Source organism: Drosophila albomicans, chromosome 3, assembly GCF_009650485.2.
Source record: "Drosophila albomicans strain 15112-1751.03 chromosome 3, ASM965048v2, whole genome shotgun sequence".
Classification (NCBI taxonomy): Eukaryota; Metazoa; Arthropoda; class Insecta; order Diptera; family Drosophilidae; genus Drosophila; species Drosophila albomicans.
This window is the reverse complement of record NC_047629.2, coordinates 48,603,378-48,626,554: the sequence shown is the minus strand read 5'-3', so window position 1 is coordinate 48,626,554 and position 23,177 is coordinate 48,603,378. Positions and strand designations below refer to the sequence as shown.

The window sequence follows — 23,177 nt, the reverse complement described above, 5'->3', positions numbered from 1 at the left end:
TGGTATGTAACAGGCAGAAGAAGGAATCTCTTTTTCAAGAAAGAATTTTAAAAAAGGACTGTAGCTGTCGGTTCTGAATTGCTTGAGTTGACAATGTGGTATATTTTTTAATCTATGGTATATTTTAAATGTAAGTAATTGGCAGAAGAAGAAGGCATCTCCTTCTCAAGAAATAAATTGATTTAGAAAAAACGAATATGGCTTTTGAAACTTATTTGATTTGGTTGATAATTTGTTATGTTTCTGTGGTATATTTATACCCGCTACGGGTAGAAGGTAGTACATCAATATACCAAATATGATATTTGGTATATTTTTTTTAGTATTATGTGGTATATTTAAAAATTATTACCGCACTGTTTTCCTTTCAATAAAAAAATTAAAATCGAGTATACTCGAATGTTGCTTTCTTACTTGTTTTTTTTTTTTAATGGAGTAGTATACTTATATACCAAATATGGTATTTGGTATATTGATATAGTACCTTCTACCCTATGCGTAGCGGGTATAAATATGCCATAGAGTGATACTATATCAATATACCAAGTATAATATTTGGTATATTTTTAGTATTTTGTGGTATATTTGAAGATTAATACCTCATTGTTTTCATTTCATTAAAAAAATTAAAATCGAGTATACTCGATTGTAGCTTTCTTACTTGCTTTCTTTTTAATGTAGTAGTATATTTATATGGTACATATTTGGTAGTAGTATATTTACATACCAAATATAGTATTTGGTATATAATTAATTTTGTTGATAATCTAGTATAATTTGTACTGTATGGTATATTTATTGATGTAGTAGTATACCGATATACCAAATCAAGAATTGGACGCTTGCAAGTATTTTTTTTTTGGTATATTGAATTGGTATAATTTAATGATAATAAGCGGTATTATCGCTTTGTTTTTACATTGTGTTGAAGGTATTTCACGGTCGACCACTTTTCTTTACTTTTTCTGATTAACTAATGTTTACAACACTGTTTCATAATATATTTAGCATGCAAATTGTGTTGAGTTACGTTTGTTGATTCTCAGAATTGTTTTCTACACAAATATTACATGCCTAGTGTATAACTATTACACCATTATTCATTTACGATTGACCTGAGTTTACAATACTTTTGCAAAGTTTGACTACCGATTATAGAGGAGACATCAAATGGCTTGTAAACACCTGTAAGTAATTTATATTCATGCTTTTTAATGGCAATTTGCAGCTTATGGCGCTGTTGAACCAGTTAGGCGTGCGACTGAAATCCATTTAAAGTAATTTATATTGAGTGCGACAAATGCGCGACGTATACGTAATATGTATTAATGTTGGGCAAATAAAGACAACAACGAAACAGACATGGATAAGCACACACAGACAGAGAGAGAGAGAGAGAGAGAGACAAAAAGAGAGAGAGGGGCAGACAGTCATTCAGTTGGTCTGAGTGTCGGAATGCGTCGCATGTCATGAACAATTGCAATTTGTATTTTATTTTATTGGTTTATTATTCATTATCAATGGCAGTTGGGTCGTCGCGAATGGGGCTCTATTGAAAGTGAGTTAAATCAACTGTCGCGACATGCTTAAGCCTGGGCAATCAATGGCTCATTGCCTGCGTCAGTCATCAGCCATCGACCATCGAACGTTGAATGTCGAACATCGAACATCGAAGTGTCGCCTGCCCCAAATGGCGACGCTGTAATTAGCTCTGGCTAATCAACAACAATATGCGATAGTATGTGTGTAGTAATACTTGTTCTTCCTCTGCTGCTGCTTCGACTCAGTTATGCAGTCGCAGTCATTGAGTAACTTACTCAATCGATTGCCTGGCCGATGAACTGCGCCGGCCCCAATGGCTTCTGATTGCACTTTTTCTTTTTACAAATGTGTGCGCGTTTGTTCGTGTCTGTGCGTGTTTGTGCCTGTCTGGTGTCGAGTCTGCTGTGCAAAGCGCGCGCACGTGTCCCATTCATCAATGTGTGCGCCTCTCTTCACCCCCCTTCACCCCCCGTCAGTTTTGTGGAGCATAGTCCAAAGTCACTTTGGCCCTGCACTTTGCATAACTTTAATACTATATTTGATTTGTTTCGAGTTTGGGTTTGTTTTTTATGGATGCCTCAGTCAATGCCAGCAACAACATGGCGTCGCCCTCTCCCTCTCTCTTTCTATCTCTCCCTCTCTTTCTCTTATCGCCATCGATCGATCGTTGCCCCACAACGCACGCGCTTCAAGCGTCTGACTGGCGTTCATTGAACGCACTTTTTCAGCGAACCGAGCTGAGAGTATATAGTACTATATTATTATAATTTCGTCACGAAATGTGTAACGCATTAATGTGGGCAATCGCAAATCCATAAAACACTCTCACATATACATACTCAACTGATCAGTGCGATGAGCTCACTTGATACACTCGATCAGTCGATCAGTTGAGTTTGTGTGATTAATGAGCTTAATGAGCTGATCAGCATTTTATAGTTGTAGATTATACTTATTAGAATGTCATTTAGATTTGCCCATTTATATTTTTATCAAACAAACTAGTTTGTTGAAGGCATTTAACACTAACACATCTTGTGGTGCTAAAGGGATAATAGAAAATTCAGAGGATCAGAGTAATAATGAAGAAGTTTTGAAGTTTGGATCATTTTAAGCAATGGTTTCTAAACTATATTTAAAAATTAAGTAAAGTGTTACCTAAATATTCAACATTTCTTTTGAAATCCTAATGGATTTGTGTATATTAAATACTTAAATAAATTCACGTCATTTCGAAAGATCTTTGTACTTAAATGTTTCTTACTTAATTTTTACAAAATCTCTTTCAAATTAATAATTTGTTAATGAAATACCTGCATGAAATAATATTCAGCAAATGTTTTTCAAATTATTGCAACTAAGACTTTTGTAATAATAGTTTAATTAATTTCACAGATCGTTTCTTCATTTTTGAAATTTATCTCACACACTGACTGTATTCAACATTTTATCGAAATATGAGCAAACTTTAAAGCATTTTTATTTGAAATTTGAGTATTTAAGATTTTATCGAATAGCCAATAATGCTCTGCAAATGTTAAGAACTTATTGTAGTTGAGTTGGCAATTGAAATTGCAAGAGTTTGAATCACTTAAATGATGGTTTTCAGATTTAAGACTATTCGAAGGTTCAAACTTTAATTAAAATATTTAATAATTGCGAAGGATAACTAATATATTTTTATTGGATTGATTCTGCATTGTAGCCAATATTTGGTTGCATTTGTGCTACTTTCTAATAAAGTTGAAATGAAGTTTAGTATATTTTGAATGTAATAACGATATACCAAACTTGACATTCGGTATATTTTTGTATTTTTGCAGTATATTACAGCACTGTTTTGCTTTTATTCTTTTGACTAAAACATTATTCAATAATATTTCAATTGAATAAATGATCTTAAGATAGATTAAGTTTTAAGTCATATGGAAAAATTATTTTTTGCTGGCAATATTTAAAATATTTATTACAGACTGCTTTCCGTTTTGATAATATTACATTTTAAGAAATTATTTTATGATAGATTAGTTTTAAGTCATATGATAATATGACTTTTTGTAAGTTAAATTTTTGGATGCTGTTTTGGATGCACAAATGCTTAAATACAGCAATAATTTGTGTATGCATTATAATACTATGAAAGCCAGGCAAGGTAAAGGTAGAGGTAAAGACTGAGGCTGAGGCAGAGGCAGAGTCAGCAGGCAATGACCGAGCTGCGCTGCAGCAGCAGCGATCAATGCACCTTCGCCAAAAGGTGCAACGCCTCGTATAAGACGCGACTCAACTCGAGTTGAGAGTACGTCTGTCTGTCTGTCCGTCCGTCTGTCTGTCTGTATGTGAGTGTGTGTGGTTGTATGTGTTTGTGTGTGTCTGGGCATGCAATGACGCACGAAACGCGATCAGCAGTGCGAGTGAGCCGGTTGAGGTTGAGAGCGAGGCAAAAAGAGGGGACCCAACGACTTGTCGACCAACAAAACTTGACCAACACACACATACGTATGAGGCCATGGCTATTTTTAGACCAGCTGCAACCGCTGACTGCACTGCAACCACTAACCAAGCAGCCAAGCAACCAAGCAACCAACGAACCACGTTCAATTGCCTCGGCCCAGACAAAGTTGCTCAGCGGGGCCGCCGAAACTGAACTGAAACGAACCAAAAGTTCGTTAACTGAACCGACGCAGTTTTTGTTTTTTTTTCGCTTTTTGCGATCAGATTTATGCGTGAGGGCCGCCACAGCGTGTCCAAGTTTAACCCGAGGTCAGCAAGCAAAGCAAAAGCCGAAGCCGAAACCGAGACAAGAAGACAAGACAAGAAAAGGGTGGGCAGCATTACTCCATTGCATTGCATTGGTGCAGGTGGCTCGGCGATCCATGTTACATGCCAATTTAATAGCACTTTTTACACACACCCACACCCATACATACACTCGCACACACGCACCGTCTGCTGTTGAATGCGGATACCTTTTTTTTTCGTTGAGAAAGATACATTTTCGCAACCAGTTGGCGGCCGCTGCGGAAGCGTGGCATATCCACAGCATTTTGTCTTCATCGTTTGCTTATTATTATTGTTCTCGATACCCGGTAGACAGGTGATGCAAGGGCATTCTAATGCTCGGGCTAAGTTCAAAGTGAAGCTCAATTCGATACCTTAAAATAAAATAATTTTCAATTGCATGTCGATAATTGCAACATAGCTTATTTAATTGCACATTTAAGATAATTGCATGCAATTAGAAGTAGTTAATTTGCTATACTTTTTTTTAACTTAAATGTATTGCATATAATTGTTTTTTTTTTGGAATATTGAAACATTCTTAACACATGTTTCATTTTTATGAAAATTTGCAGTTAAGTGCACATTAACGACAATTGCACACAGGTTAATTATCACAATATTCAGTAGAGCGGATCGAAATCTTTTAGCTTGAACACATTGCATATAATTGCACTTCTCTAAAATGTTTTGCGTTATATAATAAATTTGCAGTTTGTGTTGTTTTTGTGTAGAGATTCAGTTAAATGCACAATAGCTGTTAAGTAGCGAGAGAATGACAAATCAGTAACTCAGTTCAAAAGGTGGCCAAATTCGATACCTAAAATATACAAATATGCATGTCGATAATTGCACATCTTGGATAATTGCATACAATTGTATAGAATTTATTTGCTCTACTTTTTTTACCGTTGCATATAATTGCGACAGATGTTTTATTTTTATGACATAATTTGCAATTAAGTGCACATTAAAGATAATTGCACACAGTTCAATTATCACAATTTTCAAACAAATTGCTTTAACTCTTTTAACTTGAAAGCATTGCACATAATTGCAAGTTTCTCAGATGACAAATTTTCAGTTTGTTTTGTTTTTATGTAAAGTTTCAGTTAAGTGCACAATATTTAATAAGTGTCAGTATTTCTCGTTCCAGCAAAAATATTGTTTAAACGCTAAGTTTGTTAGATAGATTCAATTCCAAAATATATTCTTTTACTACACATTGCAGATAATTGCATCACATGCAATTATTGTATTTCTGATCATTGTTAAGTAACCTTGATTCTCTCAGATTAAACTTTAAAAGATCACAATCATATTATTACGGTGTTATGCTAACATTGGCAAACTTTATTTCATATTTTTGACATATTCTCTAAAATTGTGCAATGGGTATTTTGCAGTCAAGTGTGCTCAACTTTGTTGTGCTTGCATTTACGTTCGTCTTGTTGTTTTTGTCGTCTTTCTGTTGCTGTTTTGTTCGTCTCGCAGACAAATTTATGAGCGCTAAGTGAAGGCCAATAAAATCCTTTTTGTCTGGACTCGTTTTTGGGACTCTTCTTCTGCCTATTCTCCCCTTTTTGACTCATTTTCAGCCTTTACAAGGCCCATTAACTTTCGTGCGGTGTCTCTTCACCCTGCTCTCCACCTTTAACTTCTCTCGCTTATCATAAAACAAAGTTTATTTTTATGCTTTTGAAGCACTCAAATCCTTGAGAAAGCTTACGTATGTCACTCACAAAAGGCATTTAATGTCATTCCCATCTGTGTTTGGGTTTCTTTAAAATTCGCCTTTGTTTCTATGTGTCTCTATAAATGTATTTATCTTAAGCTCTTTTTATGAACCTTTTGTTATATTTTTAACGAAAAAATACAATTATGTTTTATTTTTAAAAATAAATTTGCAATGTGGAACCAAATGGTTATTACTTTATTTAAAACTGTTTGTTAATTGTGTTTCAAATAATTTGAGATCTATATAAAATAATTTACAATCTAGAAAATCTAAAAATATTTTCTCTTGGAATTTAAAATGTGTATTTATGCATGCTTCATTTCAACTCTTAAATGTAAAATTGTACACAATTGTGAATCGATGTTGATAATAATGTATTTAAACTTAATAGATCGCTTAGGTTGGAAAAATCTATTGAATAGCGAAAAGTCAGAAGGTTTTAGTACATTATTCGCCTACAACATGTTAAAGTATTTTCTAATCTGGAGTTCCGTAGGATTTTTAGTGGTATTAAATAGATCAACATTCCATGTAACCGATCGTATAATATATATCATATAAATATATATTTCTCAGTGTGTGGCTCATATCACATTCACGAATTTTAAGTGTAGCTTGGCAAATGAAACTAATGGTGAAATCAAATTGTGCCGCATCAAAGCTGTTAATCGGACCCACAAATATCTTTCTTTGCATCTAAGTCTTAATACGATTCTTGATAACTTGAATGTAAGTATTACTTAGAACTTCAAACGGACTTTATCGAATATTTTATCATAGGGAAACTTGAAGCTAATGCGCTTCGACAATGGCTATAAGCCATTTTTCATTGATATAACCTATGATCTCTGCAAGTTTCTGAAGGATCCACAAAATGTCATCGTAATGGCATTTTACAATACGTTTAAAGAGCGGTCCAATATGAATCATACCTGTCCTTATGATGTAAGTGCAAATATTTAAATTATTCTTTAATTATTACTTCGATTATTCCTTTATAGCACGACATTATTGTCGATAAAGTGTGGACTGGAAATCTTGAGCAGGGTTTTGCCAGATTTTTACCAACACCAAATGGCGACTTTGCAATTTTCTTGACTTTTTACACAAATAATAAAGTTTTTTCGCAGATCAATCTCTATTTAAAAAAAACTTAAGGAATAAAGATTTCTTACATTTATAAAAATCAATAAGTTAAAGGTACTCAAAAGAATTGTGTCGACCCAATTTTGTTCTCTCAAACAAGATAAAAAACGAATATGATTAAATGTATTTTCTTTAATTTTTGTAATATTTTGGTATATTTTGAAAGTAATAGTATATCGGTATACCAAATAAAGCATATTATAATATTTTGAAATTTTAAACAACCTTAATTTTTCATTTTACGTTCTAAAATAATATTTTTGTATATTTTAAATGTAGTAGTATATCAATATACCAAATACGATCTAGCCATGTTCGTCTGTCCGTATGAAACACTGGATCTCAGAGACTATAAGAGATAGAGTTCTATTTTTTTTTTTACAGCATTTGTTATGTTTGCACGCAGATCAAGTTTGTTTCAAATTTTGGGCACGCCCCCTTCCGCCCCCGCAAATCAAAAAAATCGAATAACAAGCGTAACTTTAGAGCTAGAGCTGCGTATTTTGTGTGTACAATAATAACTATGGTAGTTGTGATTCCTGAAAATTTGGTTGCGATCAGACAAAAATTGTCGAAGTTATTAAAGAAATACTTTTGTATGGGCAAAAACGCCTACTTACTAGGGGTTTTAGTTTCTTTGGCCGATAATCTGGTATATTATGCCGTCTATGGTATATTTTGAATGTGGTACTATATCGATATAACAAATATACCATTTGGTATATTTTTAGTATGTTTGCAGTATATTCGGTATATTTTGAGAAAATTACGGCAAAATATATTTCTTTTATTTAAAATGCGTAGCGGGTATTTCACAGTCGAGTACACTTTACTGTAGCTTTCTTACTTGTTATGCTTTTGACGCACTCAAATCCTTAATAAACATTACGTATGTCACTCACAAAAGGCATTTAATGTCATTCCCATCTGTGGTTGGGTTTCTTTCAAATTCGCCTTTGTTTCTATGTGTCTATATAAATGTATTTATCTTAAGCTCTTTTTTATGCACATTTTGTTATATTTTTAACGAAAAAATACAATTATGTTTTATTTTTAAACATAAATTTGCAATGTGGAACCAAATGGTTATTACTTTATTAAATACTGTTTGTTAATTGCGTTTCAAATAATTTGAAATCTATATAAAATAATGTGTACAATCTAGAAAATCAAAAAATATTTTCTCTTGAAATTTAAAGTGTGTATTTATGCATGCTTCACTTCAACTCTTAAATGTTAAATTGTACACAATTGTGAATCGATTTTGATAATAATAATAATACTTAATAGATCGTATAGGTTGAAAACATCTTTTGAATAGCGAAAAGTCAGAAGGTTTTAGTACATTATTCGCCTACAACATGTTAAAGTATTTTCTAATCTGGAGTTCCGTAGGGTTTTTAGTGGTATTAAATAGATCAACATTCCATGTAACCGATCATATAATATATATCATATAAATATATATTTCTCAGTGTGTGGCTCATATCACATTCACGAATTTGAAGTGCAGCTTTGCAAATGAAACTTATGGCGAAATTAAACTGTGCCGCATCAAAGCCGTCAATCGCACTCACAAATATCTTTCTTTACATATAAGTCTTAATACGATTCTTGACAACTTGAATGTAAGTATTTCTTAGAACTTTAAACGGACTATATTGCGAATTTTGTCGTAGGGTAATCTGAAGCTAATGCGCTTCGACAATGGCTATAAGCCATTTTTCATTGACATAACCTATGATATATGCAAGTTCCTGAAGGATCCACAAAATATCTTCGTAAAGGCATTTTACAATACGTTTAAAGAGCGGTCCAATATGAATCATACCTGTCCTTATGAAGTAAGTGCACATATTGAAATGTTATTTTCTTATTACTTCGATTATTCGTTTATAGCACGACGTTATTGTTGATAAAGTGTGGACTGGAAATCTAGAGTAGGGTTTTGGCAGATTTCTGCCAACACCAAATGGCGACTTTGCACTTCTCTTCACTCTTTACATGAATAATAATGCTTTTGCGCATTTTAATCTCTATTTAAGAAAGACTTAGATAATACAAATTTCATGCATTTTATGAAATCAATAAGATAAAGTTTTCAAAAGAATTGTCTCAACAAAATTAATAACATTACGACGAAATTTTTATTTTATTCAAATAATAATATTTTGGTATATTTTGAAAGTAATATGATATCGATATACCAAATAAAGCATATTATAATATTGGTTTTGTTATATTAATAACATTTTGAAATTTAAAACAATCTTGAGTTTTCCTTTTAGGTTCTAAAATAATATTTTGGTATATTTTAAATGTAATAGTATATCAATATACCAAATATAACTTTTGGTATATTGTAATGTTTTTTTGTACATTAATTTGGTGTATTTTACCAAGAAAATCACTTTCTCAGGATCAAATACCGATATACCAAATATTGTTTACAGTATATTACGGTATTTTAATTATTTGGTATATTTTTACGTTAATGTCACGCTTTCAAAGTCAAATAAATATACAACAAAAATACCAACTTCAACGTTTTTTGTATTTAAAGTGTATTTATTATTGTACAGACTTCAGATATAATATTTCCTAATTGATGTCAACAAACTGAGATTAATATGTTCGAGCGAAGCGTCAACATTAAATGCGAATTTTTATGCATTACTTAAACAGATAAATGCGAATATAAATCCATCAACAATCAATTCAAATCGGTATTTTTTTTATCAAATATAGTATTAGCGCTTAATGTGTTTTGAGATAATTTAAAATGAAATGCCAACGCATAATTATATGTACAAATATTTCTCAGTTAAGCGAAAAGCGATTAGTTTTAAATTCATTATTAAACTGCGAGATGTTGATGTACAAACTACTCTGGAGTTGCATGGGATTTGTTATGGTAAATTTTCGTATTTTATTTTTGACTAATGCTAATTACATTCAGAACCTTTTTAGTGCACGGCTCATGTGACTTTTACGAATTTGAAGTGCACCTTTTTGAATGAGAGCTTGGGTGAGTTCAAAATTTGTCGCATTAGAGCCGTCAATCGCACACACAAATATATTTCGATTTATTCAAAACCCAAAATCATACTTGATGATATAACTGTAAGTATTATTACTGAAAAAATCATATAGACTATGATATAATGAATTTCTTTGAAGGGTAATATGAAAATAATGCGCTATGATTATGGATATAAGCCTTTCTTTATTGACATAACAATTGATGTTTGCAAGTATCTGAAGAATCCACAGAATGTCATTGTCACGACATTCTACAACACATTTAAGAAAATGTCCAATATAAATCATACTTGCCCCTATAAGGTAAATGAAAATAATTCTAAAATTGATTCCTAATATACGATTTATTCATCTTTTTTTGTCTATAGCATGATGTTATTGTTGATAAAGTGTGGACTGGAAATCTCGAAAATGATTTCAGCAGATATTTACCCATACCAAATGGCGATTATGCAATCTATTGCACTTTTAATGTTTCTAATGTTGAACTCGTCAAAATATTTATTTATGTACGAAAAAGTTGAGTTGCATTTATCAATTCAATACTAACTCACAAATCTAATATTAATGACAAAATATATTAAATTCATTTTATAATTAAAGAACTTTAAGTTTATTTTTGTGCAATTAACAAGTTAACTTTCCGTGAAAAACATCTAAATTTGAATTTGATTGTTTATACTATTTTATCCAATATTTGTATGTGGTTTTAAAAAACTGTATTTTCATTATTTGGTTTATGTGTTGTGAAAGAGCATGTTTAAAATATTTGTGTCAGTTTTTGCCATAGGATTTCTAATGGTGAGTAGGAATTGATATTTGGAGTGTTCTTAAGCTCTTATATTTTGTAGTCCACGGCTCACGTGACTTTCACGAATCTTAAGTGCGGCTATAAGAATAAATCCATAGGACAGTTTCATCATTGCGATATTAAGGCCGTTAATCGTACCCACAAGTATGTTTCAGTATATGGAAGACACAACATGAGAAACATTAATAATGCTACAGTGAGTGTTAGCATAAGTTTTACGGTAACTAATCCATAAATTCCTGATATTATTATAGGTAAATATAAAGCTAATGCGTGACAACCATGGCTATAAGCCCTACTTCTTTAACTTGACTTTTGATGGCTGCAATTATATGAAGAATCAAAAGAGTCCTTTTATCAATCTGTTCTACAAACCTTTGAAGGAGACTTCGAGTTTTAATCACTCTTGTCCCTATGGTGTGAGTAGAGAGTATAAACATGAATTGAATATTCTTCCAGAAGATATTTAACATATTATAGGGATATTGTGATATGATCTGCAAATCTTATTGAATATTCAAAAATATTTGAAATTAATTATATTTTTGGATTGACAAAGACAAATTTTCCCTCATAATTCATATTGTAAATACTTTATTTATTTCCCCACAGGAAGAGATCATTGTGGACAAACTGTGGACTGGAAATCTTGAGGTAGACTTTCTCAAATATTTGCCTATATCAAATGGCAACTATGCGATATTTTTCACTATTTACGTTTACAATGTTGAGCTATGTTATGTGCACATTTATTTACAAGTAATGAATTAAATGAATAAAGATAGCAATAGTGTATCTATCCCTTTTTACAGCGTAGCTATCAGAAACTCATTTTAGATAGAACTAAGATAAGTATAATTACTATATAATATTATTACTGTGTTTGAACACCGTAAAATGTGATTGCGAAATGAAATTACAACATTTTGAGTCGAGCATATAGTAGTTTAATTTTGATATTACCAATAACATGTCGAAATTTGTGTTGTTCTGTTGCTCATTTGGTTTTCTAGCGGTAAGCAAAGCTTTATTATGCAATCTATAAAGTTCTCAAACATTCATTCTAGTGCATTATGGGACACGTGACGTACACGAATTTAAAGTGTATCTTGAGGAATTCAACTGTAATTGCCTTTCAGCACTGTTACATCAAGGCTGTCAATCGCACACACAAATACATCGCATTGCACATCAATAACTACTCAAGAGATGTATTGAATGTGTCGGTAAGTAACTCAATAACTGCACATTATAATCGATAGAAGTTTTTCATAGTTGAGTTCCAGATGAACATCAAGGTGTTGCGTTTTAACCATGGCTATAAGCCATTCTTTTTTGACATAACCTTCGATGCCTGCAAGTATATGAAAACCCAAAACGATCCCATTGTTAATCTGTTCTTTAATTCATTCAAACATGCTTCCAATTTGAATCACACTTGTCCATTCAATGTAAGTAATTAACTCTGAAATTATTAATTAAATAATGGAACTTGTTTTCTTTAAAGCATGATATCATTGTGGATAAACTTTGGACGGGAAATCATGAAGCAGATTTCCTTAAATATCTTCCAGTGCCCAATGGCGATTATATGCTTCCATTCACCGTATATAGCAATAATTTGGAATTGCTCACGATACAAGTGTTTGTGCATTTAACCACTTAAATAAACAGCGGGTACAGATTGAGTACTTTTTATTGTGATTAAATCGGTTGTCATTTAATTTAAGCCGATCTCAATCTTAATACGCTTCATTGCTGTAATAATTAAAACCAAATTCAAATGAATTGGTTTGTTTATGACTTTTGCCGAAGAACATTTAGTATTATACACAATTTAACACCAGCATGTTGAGATCATCACTATTCTGTTGCTCAGTAGTTTTTCTAGCAGTAAGTAGAGATTGAACATATAATGAATAATAAAAAGAAAATCATCAACAATTCTTTAGTGCATCATGGCTCATGTGACCTTCACAAATCTAAAGTGCATCAGCAACAATCTTTCCCTTGTAGAGTTTCAGCATTGTCGTATTAAAGCCGTTAATCGCACTCACAAATACATCACCATTCATCTTCAAAATCACATGAAAAATATAAATTCTGCCATGGTAAGTTTTGGAATCAAGTGCGTAATATTCTCTGATAACAGTATTTTATTTAACAGTTGAATATAAAAGTGCTCCGTTTTAATCATGGTTATAAACCCTTTTTCTTTAACCTTAACTTCGATCCCTGTCTGTATTTGAAGAACCCAAATAATCCTGTTATCCACCTGTTCTTAAAGGCCGTAAGACAATCCTCCAATCTGAACCACAGCTGTCCTTATGATGTATGTTAAACACTATGTTCTTATATGTTACTCTGTGACTAACATTACTTTCTTTCCCTCTCTTTAGCATGATATCATTGTAGACAAATTGTGGACTGGAAATCACGAGACAGATTTCCTTAAATATCTTCCGGTACCGAATGGCGAATATGTGCTCATCTTTACGGCTTCCATTTCCAACTATGAACTGATATCTGTCCACACATTTCTGCAAGTAACTGGTTAAAACTGGATATAACAAGTAAGAAAACTACCGTTGAGTGGACTCAACTTTAAGACACCCGTTACCCACTTCATTAAAACAGTACGATATAATGGTTCAAATATACAAAATTAATATAATACAAAATACTAAAATATACCAAAGGCTATGCTTGATATTATTAAATAATTTTGTTTATTTTAAAAGTATACCAAACTATTATACTGGGAAGATACTAAAATATACTAAATGCTATACTTCATATTATTAAATAATTTTGTTTATTTTAAAAGAATACCAAACTATTATACTGGGAAAATACCAAAATATAACAAAGGATATACTTGATATTATTAAATAATTTTAATTATTTTAAAAATATATCGTACTAATATACTGCGAAAATACCAAAATTTACCAAAGTCTATATGCAAAATATGTCAGATTGTCTTCCAATGCAGCTACCCTATAAGTAGCTGCTATGAAAATCTCTTTTGTAATAGTGAAAGAGAAAAGAGTGAGTTAGTCTGCAAATTTAAGTACAATATTAAGGTATTTACAATATTACTAATTATGTACCCATCTTTACCGCTTCCATTATAAATTATGAACTGATATCTTTCCACACTTTTCTGCATGTAACTGCGGAAATCCGGATATAACGAGTTAGAAAGTTACAATCGAGTGTGCCCGACTATGAAATACCCGCTACTCATTATCAATGAAGCCAAAAACAGTATTATTATTTTAAATATATCAAATTAATATACTGAAAAATACGAAAAATATACTGCATATTATATTTGGTATATCAATATACTAGAGTACAAAATATGCCAGATTGTCATCAAAAGTAGCTACTCTTTTGTAAAAGTGATAGAGAAAAATTCTTCTATCTGTTAATTTAAATCCAATATGAAGATAATTGTAATATTAATACGCGAATGTTAATTATCCAAATATGTTATTCGAGCTTCAATTTGATGAACTCATTAATAGTTTGGCAAATAAAAAAATATTCAGTATTAGCTGAAATTTAACATTAGCATGTTGAGAACGCAATTGTTTTGGTGTACAGCGGGTTTTATAGCGGTGAGCAAAGATTAATCAGAATATCCTACAGAAAATATAGAATGTTTAAACATTATTTCTAGGGCATTATGGGTCACGTCATGTTCACGAATCTAAAGTGCGTTACCCATAATAAAACCATTGTTGAGTTTCAGAGCTGTGAAATCAAAGCCTTTAATCGAACCCACAAGTATATAAATATTCATGCGAAAAATATAAATGGGAAGAATGTAACGAATGCCATAGTAAGTAATGTACTAAAATTATAAATTAAACATCTAATGTCCGAGAGTGCTTTAAGGCCCTCATCATATATTTAATTTGAATTATCTAAAAAATGAACATAAGATATATATAGATACATATATTTTATTATTACCAACTGACAACTATAATTCAAGTGTCTTAAAAGCCTCTTGTTTTTTATGTAAAACAACGTCACTCTTGGGTAAAGGGTTAAGGGAATAACCATTTCATAATTAACCTTTTTTGGAACAGGTCAATATGAAGTTGCTGCGATTTAATAATGGATATAAGCCATTCCTTGTTAACGTTACCTTCGATGTCTGCAAATTTTTAAAGAACCAAAATCATCCCATTGTCAATCTAATCTTCAAACCAATAAAGTCATATACCAATTTGAACCATTCTTGCCCTTATAATGTATGTGAAAAAACGAATTAGTAATATTTTAATAATACTAAAATTCTATTAAATAATGCACTCTCTTTTTAATATATAGGATGATATCATTGTGGACAAATTCTGGACGGGAAATCATGATGTTGAGTTCCTCAAATATCTTCCGATACCAAATGGTGATTACATTCTCGCCATCACTCTTTACGTTAACAATACTGAACTGATATCTACCTATACTTATGTACGGTTAACTTCATAAAAGAGCGAGAGAAAGAGAGGGATTATCATAATTACAAATATATTAATATGTGTAAATAACGTAAAATGAGTTAGATATTTGTGTTTTGTGCTGTTTTATAATTTAAATAAATTCAAGCTTTTAGTTTTAAATAAAATTTAACAATACGATGTCGAAATCAATAAGGTTCATAGCCTCATTGAGTTTTCTAGTGGTAAGTTTAAAGTCTAGTTATTGATAATCTAACAAGTAAGAAAGTTACAGTCGAGTGTCCTCGACTGGGAGATACCCGCTACCCATTTTGAATAAAAGCAAAATATTGCGGTATTATTTTCAAAATATACCGAAAATACTACAAATATACCAAATGGTATATTAGGTATATCGATATGGTACCACGTTCAAAATATACCACAGACATCACAATATACCAGATTGTCGAATTAATCAACTCAGACCCCCAGTAAGAAGGCGTTTTTGGCCATACAAAGGTATTTCTTTAATACCTTTCACAATTTTTATCTGATCGCAATCAAATTTTCAGGAATCACAACTACTATAGTTGTTATTGTATATATCGCAGCTCTGGCTTTAAATTTACGCTTGTTATTCGATTTTTATACCCGCTACCCATAGGGTAGAAGGGTATTATAACTTTGTGCCGGCAGGAAATGTATGTAACAGGTTGAAGGAGGCATCTCCGACCCTATAAAGTATATATATTCTTGATCAGCGTCAACAGCCGAGACGATATAGCCATGTCCGTCTGTCCGTCTGTGTGTCTGTCCGTCCGTCCGTATGAAACACTGGATCTCAGAGACTATAAGAGATAGAGCTATAATTTTTTTTCGACAGCATTTGTTATGTTTGCACGCAGATCAAGTTTGTTTCAAATTTTTGCCACGCCCACTTCCGCCCCCGCAAATCAAAAAAATCGAATAAAAAGCGTAATTTTAAAGCTAGAGTTGCGAATTTTGGTATATACAATATATACTATAGTAGTTATGATTTCTGAACATTTGGTTGCGATCAGATAAAAATTGTCGAAGTTATTAAAGAAATTCTTTTGTATTGGCAAAAACGCCTACTTACTGGGGGTCTTAGTTACTTTGTCTGACAATCTGGTATATTGTGCCGTCTATGGTATATTTTGAATGCGGTACTATATCGATATACCACATATACCATTTGGTATATTTTTTAGTATTTTTGTAGTATATTCGGTATATTTTGAGAAATATACCGCAAAATATATTGCTTTTATTCAAAATGGGTAGCGGGTATCTCACAGTCGAGTACACTCGACTGTAGCTTTCTTACTTGTTTTGATTTGCGGGGGGGTAAGGGGGCGTGGCAAAAATTTGAAACAAACTTGATCTGCGTGCAAGCATAACAAATGCTGTCGAAAAATTATAGCTCTATCCCTTATAGTCTCTGAGATCCAGTGTTTCATACGGCCGGAAGGACAGACAGACAGACGGACAGACACACAGACGGACATGGCTAGACCGTCTCGGCTGTTGATGCTGATCAAGAATGTATATACTTTATAGGGTCGGAGCTGGCTCCTTCTACCTGTTACATACATTTCCAGTCGGCACAAAGTTATAATACCCTTCGACCCTATGGGTAGCGGTTACGATATGATAAAAATAGTTTTGTATGGGGAAAAATGCCTTCTATGCATGTATTGTATGTATGCTTAAACGTATATACATGTTCGCCTCTATATTTGTATCTGTATGCATAGAGGCACTGCGATAATATTTTGAGACTATTACCGCAATATTTTGCTTTTATTCAAAATGGGTAGCGGGTATCTCACAGTCGAGCACACTCGACTGTAGCTTTCTTACTTGTTTTTTAAATATACCAAACTAATATACTGGGAAAATACCGAAATATACCAAAGGATGTTGGTATTATCAAATGTAACTGCTTAAATCCGGATATAACAATTTATAAAGTTACGCTCGAGTGTGCCAGACTACGAGATACCCGCTACTCATTTTCAATGAAGCCAATAACAATATTATTATTTTAAATATACAAAATTAATATACTGAAAAATACTAAAAATATACCAAATATTATATTATATTTTATATATTTGGTATATGGAAATACTATAGTAAAAAATATGCCAGATTGTCATCAAAAGTAGCTACTCTTTTGTAAAAGTGATAGAGAAAAGTTATTCTATCTGTTAATTTAAATCCAATATGAAGATAATTGCAATATTAATACGCGAATGTTAATTATCCAAATATGTTATTCGAGCTTCAATTTAATGAACTCATTAATAGTTTGGTAAAGAAAAGAATATTTAGTATTAGTTGAAATTTAACATTAGCATGTTGAGAACGCAATTGTTTTGGTGCACAACGGGTTTTATAGCGGTGAGCAAAGAGTGATCAGAATATCCTACAGAAAATATAGAATGTTTATTCTAGGGCATTATGGGTCACGTCATGTTCACGAATCTAAAGTGCGTTACCCATAATAAAACCATTGTTGAGTTTCAGAGCTGTGAAATCAAAGCCTTTAATCGAACCCACAAGTATATGAATATTCATGTGAAAAATATAAATATGAAGAATGTTACGAATGCCATAGTAAGTAATGTACTAAAATTATAAATTAAACATCTAATGCCAGAGAGTGTCTTAAAAGCTTCTCGTTTTTTATATAAAACACCGGCACTCTTGGGTAAAGGGTTAAAGGGATAACCATTTCATAATTAACCTTTTTTGGAACAGGTCAATATGAAGTTGCTGCGATTTAATAATGGATATAAGCCATTCCTTTTTAACGTTACCTTCGATGCCTGCAAATATTTAAGGAACCTAAATAATCCCATAGTCAATCTAATCTTCATACCCATGAAATCATATACCAATTTGAACCATTCTTGCCCTTATAATGTATGTGAAAAAACGAATTAGTAATATTTCAATAATACTAAAATTCTATTAAATAATGCACTCCCTTTCTAATATATAGGATGATCTCATTATGGACAAATTCTGGACGGGAAATCATGAAGTTGAGTTCCTCAAATATGTTCCGATACCAAATGGTGATTACATTATCGCCTCTACTCTTTACATTTACAATACTGAACTGATGTCTACCTATACTTATGTACGGTTAACTTCATAAGAAAGAGAGAGGGAGAGAGATCAATCAATAATAATCATAATTACAAATATATTAATATGTTTAAATACCGTAAAATGAGTTAAATATTTGTGTGTTTCCGTTGTTTTACAATTTAAATAAATTCAAGCATTTAGTTTTCAGTAAAATCTAACAATACGATGTTGAAATCAATAAGGTTCTTAGCCTCATTGAGTTTTCTAGTGGTAAGTTGAAAGTTTATTTTTTTGTCAAAAATTGTCAAATATTCATTATAGTGCATCATGGGACACGTGACGTTCACGAATCTAAAATGTTTCACTAGGAATAGCACAATAGCTAAATTTCAGCATTGTCAAATCAAAGCCGTCAATCGCACCCACAAATATATTGCAGTCCGCATAAATAACTATACGAAAAATCTGTATAATTTTACTGTGAGTATGCTCTATAAAATCCTTAAAATCTTAAAGCAGCTTAAGTTTGTTTGCAGTTGAATATTAAATCATTGCGATTTGACAATGGCTATAAACCATTCTTTTTTGACGTAACTTTTGATGCCTGCAAATATTTAAAGGACCCAAAGCATGCCATCGTCAATATGTTTTTCAAATCATTAAGGACATCCTCCAATCTGAATCATAGTTGTCCTTATAATGTATGAGTTTAATATACTTATTTTATATTTATTTACGCTAAATTCTTTGGTTTTCTTTAGCATGATATCATTGTGGACAAGTTGTGGACTGGAAATCTTGAGGATGACTTTCTCAAATATCTACCAATACCAATTGGCGAATATAATCTAATATTTACATTATTCATTCATAATTATGAACTGTTCTCAATTCATGTTTTTATGCATTTAAGTAAATAAAAAAAAGCGAAATTCTACTATTCGTTTAAAACATTTAAATACCGGAAAATGTGATTGGAAAAGAACACAAAATGCAAATTTTAAATTGTGGTTTAATTTATAACTGAATACAAGTTTTTTGAGATCATTATTTTAAGCTATTTGTTGCGTTTGCTAATACTAAAATATACCGTAATCTGTGTTTTGTATATCGATATAATATTTCGTTCAAAATATACCATATTGTATACTAACTTTATTAAAATATACCAAAGACTTTCTTTGATATATCGATATACTTCCTTAAATAATTTCTAATATTGTCATCGTAACGAAATTTTTAGAAGTCAAAAATACCCTAGTTATTATTCTATGAACCAAAAAATATGGATAACAGGTAGTATAATTGTATTACTTATAGTGCAAAGCGCTTTCTCGACAGACAAACGTTAAGCTAAGGCGGTATAATCATTTCATAAACCTTATTTTGTTCATACAACCTTTTGAAAGTACCTAATCTAATTGTTAACATGATCTTTGACACTTTTAAGGATTACAGCAATCAAAACATACCTGTTTCTATAATGTAAGTGATGTTATTTCTCTTCTACTTCATTTCAATGAAAATAAGCTCTCTTTGATTCATGGCATGATATTATTCTTATTAAGTTTTGGACTTGAAATCATAATTATGCTAATGCCTATTGGACAATATGCCGTATATATAAAAAAATTTCTATATAAAATAGAGTTGTTCTTTACTTGAGTGTACATAATTAAATATTAAGCACATGCCTTGGCCACATTATTTCAAGAACGCCAGTTTCTACATTTTGCAAATGCTGTCTCATTAATTATAAATTAAATATGTATATGTATACATATTTATTTTTTGGTGTGTAGCTTCATTCGCGTTTCTGTCTGATGTTTTTCCCTAATGACCCAGAATGCGAAATTGTGTCTTACCTCCTAACCCAAAGGCACTTAAGCGTATCCCTTGAGCGTGCCAAGCAGTCAAAGCCAAAGCCAAGTCATCCAAGTCAAATGGCAACTGAAACGGAAGCTAATCGTTTGGGTAAATAGTTTACCCTGGACAACAGAGCTACCTACCTAAGCTTCGGTTGTCTGTTGAATTGCTTAACGAGCAGAGAGATTCTAGCAGAAGGATGTGGACTTTGTGGCTTTGTCGTTTAGCCTGTCGGATTATAAATGATATGACAGGTGTTGCGGCAAATGCTCAGCTTTAGCTTAGAGAACAGCATTGCAGCATTTGCTATTTGTATTTGCAAGGGCATAAAACTGAATTTGGGAATCCATCTAGCAATTGATAAATTCGAATGAATGTAATAGCATGTCGATATACCAAATAAAGCTTTTAGTATAATTAAATATTTTTTTACTATATTAATTTGGTTTAAAATCCATATATCAAGTGAAAAACTCGAATGAATGTAATACTATATCGATATACCTAATATGGCCTTCGGTATATTTTGGTATTTTTCAGTATATTAATTTTGTATATTTGAAAAATCGAGTTATCAATTGATTATAATAGTATATCAATATACCAAATAAACCATTCGGTATTTTTTAGTATAATAATTTGGTATATTTTAAGAATAATTGGACATACATCTATCAATTGATAAGATTTAATGAATAGTATATCGATATACCGAATATAACTTTTGGTATATTTTGATATTTTTTCAGCATATTGATTTGGTATATTTTAAGAGTAATAGTACATTGTTTTGCTTTTATTAAAACTGGATAGAGGGTATCTCACAGTCGAGCATACTCGTCTGTAGATCTCTTACTTGTATTTGAAAATCAACTATCAATTGATGAACTCACATTTGAACATTAAGTATAAAAAATTTTAGTTTTGAAGAGCTTATTAGATAGATTAATTTTAATGTTTCCCATTTGTATATTATATGTATAATCAGATTTGCAACAACTAAAAAACGTGCCTTTGATAATTCATTGCAATACTTATTATTTTTATTTACACAGATTTTAAAGCGACAAAACTGTATTGGAAATCCAACTATTAATTCATTAATTGACCCTTACTAATAATGTCGGATTGGGAAGACTCAAAACAGTATACCCAATTCAACTAATTAAGACAATAAATTGTAGTTCTGTGATTTGAAGGGCATAAAGGCTGTATTGAAAATACAAACTATCAGCTGATAAACTCGCCTTTTGATAATTAAGACAATCGATGACAGCTTTGAGCAGCTTGTTGCAAGGATTGACTTTTCAAAATATTGAATGGCACAATTCAATTGTTCCCTTCGATAATTATGAAAATCAATTGCAATTTAAAAAAGCTTGTTGATGAATTTGCATTTACCAAATTACCATTTATATTTGCACAGATTGGAAGGGCTCAAAACAATATTATAAATTCGACCATCAATTGATAAACTCGCCTTCAATAATTGAAATAATGAATAACTTGTTGCATGGGTTCATTTTAATATTTCGCAATTGTAATTAGAATGATTTGAAGCGCAGAAAAAAGCACTAGATAGAATCTCGACTTTGATAATTTAATTTCTAATTTCTAAGAACTTGAAGGGCTTAAGAACCAGCTATAAACTGATAAAGCGTTCTCTTAGATAATTAAGACAATCGATTGCAGTTGTGAGTGGATTCAATGAGGCGGCAAGCGGCGAATGCAATGGCCATAAGGACATTCCAGCTGACATGTTGTAAGCATATTGCGGCATAGCCCTTTACTGCTTACTACCAACTACCAACTGCCAACTGCCAGCGGCTCGTTAGACTCTTGGCCATGGCAAGCTCAAAAAAATACGAAAAAGTGCAAGCGGCAACTACAAAGAAGACGGCCAACGAGAGAAGACGACGACATCGTCAGAGTCGGAGTCAGAGACGGAGATGGAGATGGAGAGGAAGACGTCGGCGTATCTGGTACACTGATAGCAGCGCAGTTCGGGGCGGCAAACCTCACAGAGGTTGCCTCCAGTGGCAGCGTCAGCGGCAGCGGTGTGTTGCATAGTGGGTTGAAATCGACACTGACACACGCACAGATGTGTCGCAACGCTTTGAAGTTGTCGTTTTCTGTTTTTGTTTTTTATTTTTTTTGTGAAGTTTGAGCTGCGCTTTTCGGTGCCGCCGCGTTTCGAATTGCAACAGAGAGAGAGAGAGAGAGAGCAAGGCAAATGAGCAACGAAGCGTTGTCTCTGCTGTACCTTTCCCCTCTTCCCTTGCCTTTCTGTTGTGGTGTGTGTTAATTGCATTAAAATGTTTGTAATTGCAATGCAACCTGCAAACTGCTGCAGTCTCTTATCATCCCCGTTCAAATCTGTGCACATTCAAACAAATACCATAGATGCCGATGCCATCGTCGGCTGCCCCAATGAAAGACGCCATTCGTGTCGCAACTATAATTGCCATAATAACATAATATCAGAGCAGTCGACAGGACAGTTGCATAGTCGAAAACCCCATCCCCCTCCTCATCCTTCTCCTCCTGCCACAAGAAACCACAAGCCAGAACAAAGCGAAGGTGTCGTTTATTGTCGCCGCTCTACAGACGCCGATAAATGAGCTCAAGCTGGAAGTGGAGCTGGAGGTTACACTTGGGCAAATTTTATGGCCCC

General features: G+C 32.4%; 7 protein-coding genes across 7 annotated transcripts; all 7 read left to right on the top strand.

Moving 5' to 3' along the window:
- Positions 1–2,604: 2,604 nt before the first annotated feature.
- On the top strand, positions 2,605–7,295 carry LOC117566739 (uncharacterized). Its single transcript, XM_052003473.1, has 3 exons — positions 2,605–2,618; positions 6,839–7,003; positions 7,060–7,295. Exons 2-3 carry the CDS (start codon positions 6,854–6,856, stop codon positions 7,213–7,215), a joined length of 306 nt encoding a protein of 101 aa, XP_051859433.1. The 5' UTR covers positions 2,605–2,618; positions 6,839–6,853; the 3' UTR covers positions 7,216–7,295.
- A 786-nt stretch (positions 7,296–8,081) lies between these two features.
- On the top strand, positions 8,082–9,314 carry LOC127565373 (uncharacterized). Its single transcript, XM_052003475.1, has 2 exons — positions 8,082–9,048; positions 9,104–9,314. Exons 1-2 carry the CDS (start codon positions 8,899–8,901, stop codon positions 9,146–9,148), a joined length of 195 nt encoding a protein of 64 aa, XP_051859435.1. The 5' UTR covers positions 8,082–8,898; the 3' UTR covers positions 9,149–9,314.
- A 640-nt stretch (positions 9,315–9,954) lies between these two features.
- On the top strand, positions 9,955–10,887 carry LOC127565372 (uncharacterized). Its single transcript, XM_052003464.1, has 4 exons — positions 9,955–10,118; positions 10,175–10,327; positions 10,385–10,549; positions 10,615–10,887. The coding sequence occupies exons 1-4, from the start codon at positions 9,987–9,989 to the stop codon at positions 10,768–10,770; spliced, it is 606 nt and encodes a 201-aa protein (XP_051859424.1). The 5' UTR covers positions 9,955–9,986; the 3' UTR covers positions 10,771–10,887.
- A 203-nt stretch (positions 10,888–11,090) lies between these two features.
- On the top strand, positions 11,091–12,723 carry LOC117566740 (uncharacterized). Its single transcript, XM_052003605.1, has 3 exons — positions 11,091–11,253; positions 11,312–11,476; positions 12,565–12,723. The coding sequence occupies exons 1-3, from the start codon at positions 11,230–11,232 to the stop codon at positions 12,721–12,723; spliced, it is 348 nt and encodes a 115-aa protein (XP_051859565.1). The 5' UTR covers positions 11,091–11,229.
- A 292-nt stretch (positions 12,724–13,015) lies between these two features.
- On the top strand, positions 13,016–13,676 carry LOC127565418 (uncharacterized). The gene is made up of 3 exons (XM_052003604.1): positions 13,016–13,168; positions 13,225–13,389; positions 13,457–13,676. Exons 1-3 carry the CDS (start codon positions 13,016–13,018, stop codon positions 13,613–13,615), a joined length of 477 nt encoding a protein of 158 aa, XP_051859564.1. The 3' UTR covers positions 13,616–13,676.
- Positions 13,677–14,751: 1,075 nt separating this feature from the next.
- LOC127565417 (uncharacterized) lies at positions 14,752–15,563 on the top strand. The gene is made up of 3 exons (XM_052003603.1): positions 14,752–14,907; positions 15,161–15,325; positions 15,405–15,563. The coding sequence occupies exons 1-3, from the start codon at positions 14,752–14,754 to the stop codon at positions 15,561–15,563; spliced, it is 480 nt and encodes a 159-aa protein (XP_051859563.1).
- A 3,401-nt stretch (positions 15,564–18,964) lies between these two features.
- On the top strand, positions 18,965–19,557 carry LOC127565416 (uncharacterized). The gene is made up of 3 exons (XM_052003602.1): positions 18,965–19,117; positions 19,174–19,338; positions 19,399–19,557. Exons 1-3 carry the CDS (start codon positions 18,965–18,967, stop codon positions 19,555–19,557), a joined length of 477 nt encoding a protein of 158 aa, XP_051859562.1.
- The last annotated feature ends 3,620 nt before the right edge of the window (positions 19,558–23,177 follow it).

Excerpts from the sequence above, each read along its gene's own strand:
- LOC117566739 (XM_052003473.1), top strand. The coding sequence starts at position 6,854 with ATGCGCTTCGACAATGGCTATAAGCCATTTTTCATTGATATAACCTAT. Across the intron at positions 7,004-7,059 it reads ATCATACCTGTCCTTATGAT|CACGACATTATTGTCGATAA; the intron begins GTAAGTGCAAAT and ends ATTCCTTTATAG.
- LOC127565373 (XM_052003475.1), top strand. The coding sequence starts at position 8,899 with ATGCGCTTCGACAATGGCTATAAGCCATTTTTCATTGACATAACCTAT. Across the intron at positions 9,049-9,103 it reads ATCATACCTGTCCTTATGAA|CACGACGTTATTGTTGATAA; the intron begins GTAAGTGCACAT and ends ATTCGTTTATAG.
- LOC127565372 (XM_052003464.1), top strand. The coding sequence starts at position 9,987 with ATGAAATGCCAACGCATAATTATATGTACAAATATTTCTCAGTTAAGC. Across the intron at positions 10,328-10,384 it reads TCATACTTGATGATATAACT|GGTAATATGAAAATAATGCG; the intron begins GTAAGTATTATT and ends ATTTCTTTGAAG. Across the intron at positions 10,550-10,614 it reads ATCATACTTGCCCCTATAAG|CATGATGTTATTGTTGATAA; the intron begins GTAAATGAAAAT and ends TTTTGTCTATAG.
- LOC117566740 (XM_052003605.1), top strand. The coding sequence starts at position 11,230 with ATGAGAAACATTAATAATGCTACA. Across the intron at positions 11,254-11,311 it reads GAAACATTAATAATGCTACA|GTAAATATAAAGCTAATGCG; the intron begins GTGAGTGTTAGC and ends ATATTATTATAG. Across the intron at positions 11,477-12,564 it reads ATCACTCTTGTCCCTATGGT|CATGATATCATTGTGGATAA; the intron begins GTGAGTAGAGAG and ends TTTTCTTTAAAG.
- LOC127565418 (XM_052003604.1), top strand. The coding sequence starts at position 13,016 with ATGGCTCATGTGACCTTCACAAATCTAAAGTGCATCAGCAACAATCTT. Across the intron at positions 13,169-13,224 it reads AAAATATAAATTCTGCCATG|TTGAATATAAAAGTGCTCCG; the intron begins GTAAGTTTTGGA and ends TTTATTTAACAG. Across the intron at positions 13,390-13,456 it reads ACCACAGCTGTCCTTATGAT|CATGATATCATTGTAGACAA; the intron begins GTATGTTAAACA and ends CCCTCTCTTTAG.
- LOC127565417 (XM_052003603.1), top strand. The coding sequence starts at position 14,752 with ATGGGTCACGTCATGTTCACGAATCTAAAGTGCGTTACCCATAATAAA. Across the intron at positions 14,908-15,160 it reads AGAATGTAACGAATGCCATA|GTCAATATGAAGTTGCTGCG; the intron begins GTAAGTAATGTA and ends TTTTTGGAACAG. Across the intron at positions 15,326-15,404 it reads ACCATTCTTGCCCTTATAAT|GATGATATCATTGTGGACAA; the intron begins GTATGTGAAAAA and ends TTTAATATATAG.
- LOC127565416 (XM_052003602.1), top strand. The coding sequence starts at position 18,965 with ATGGGACACGTGACGTTCACGAATCTAAAATGTTTCACTAGGAATAGC. Across the intron at positions 19,118-19,173 it reads AAAATCTGTATAATTTTACT|TTGAATATTAAATCATTGCG; the intron begins GTGAGTATGCTC and ends GTTTGTTTGCAG. Across the intron at positions 19,339-19,398 it reads ATCATAGTTGTCCTTATAAT|CATGATATCATTGTGGACAA; the intron begins GTATGAGTTTAA and ends GGTTTTCTTTAG.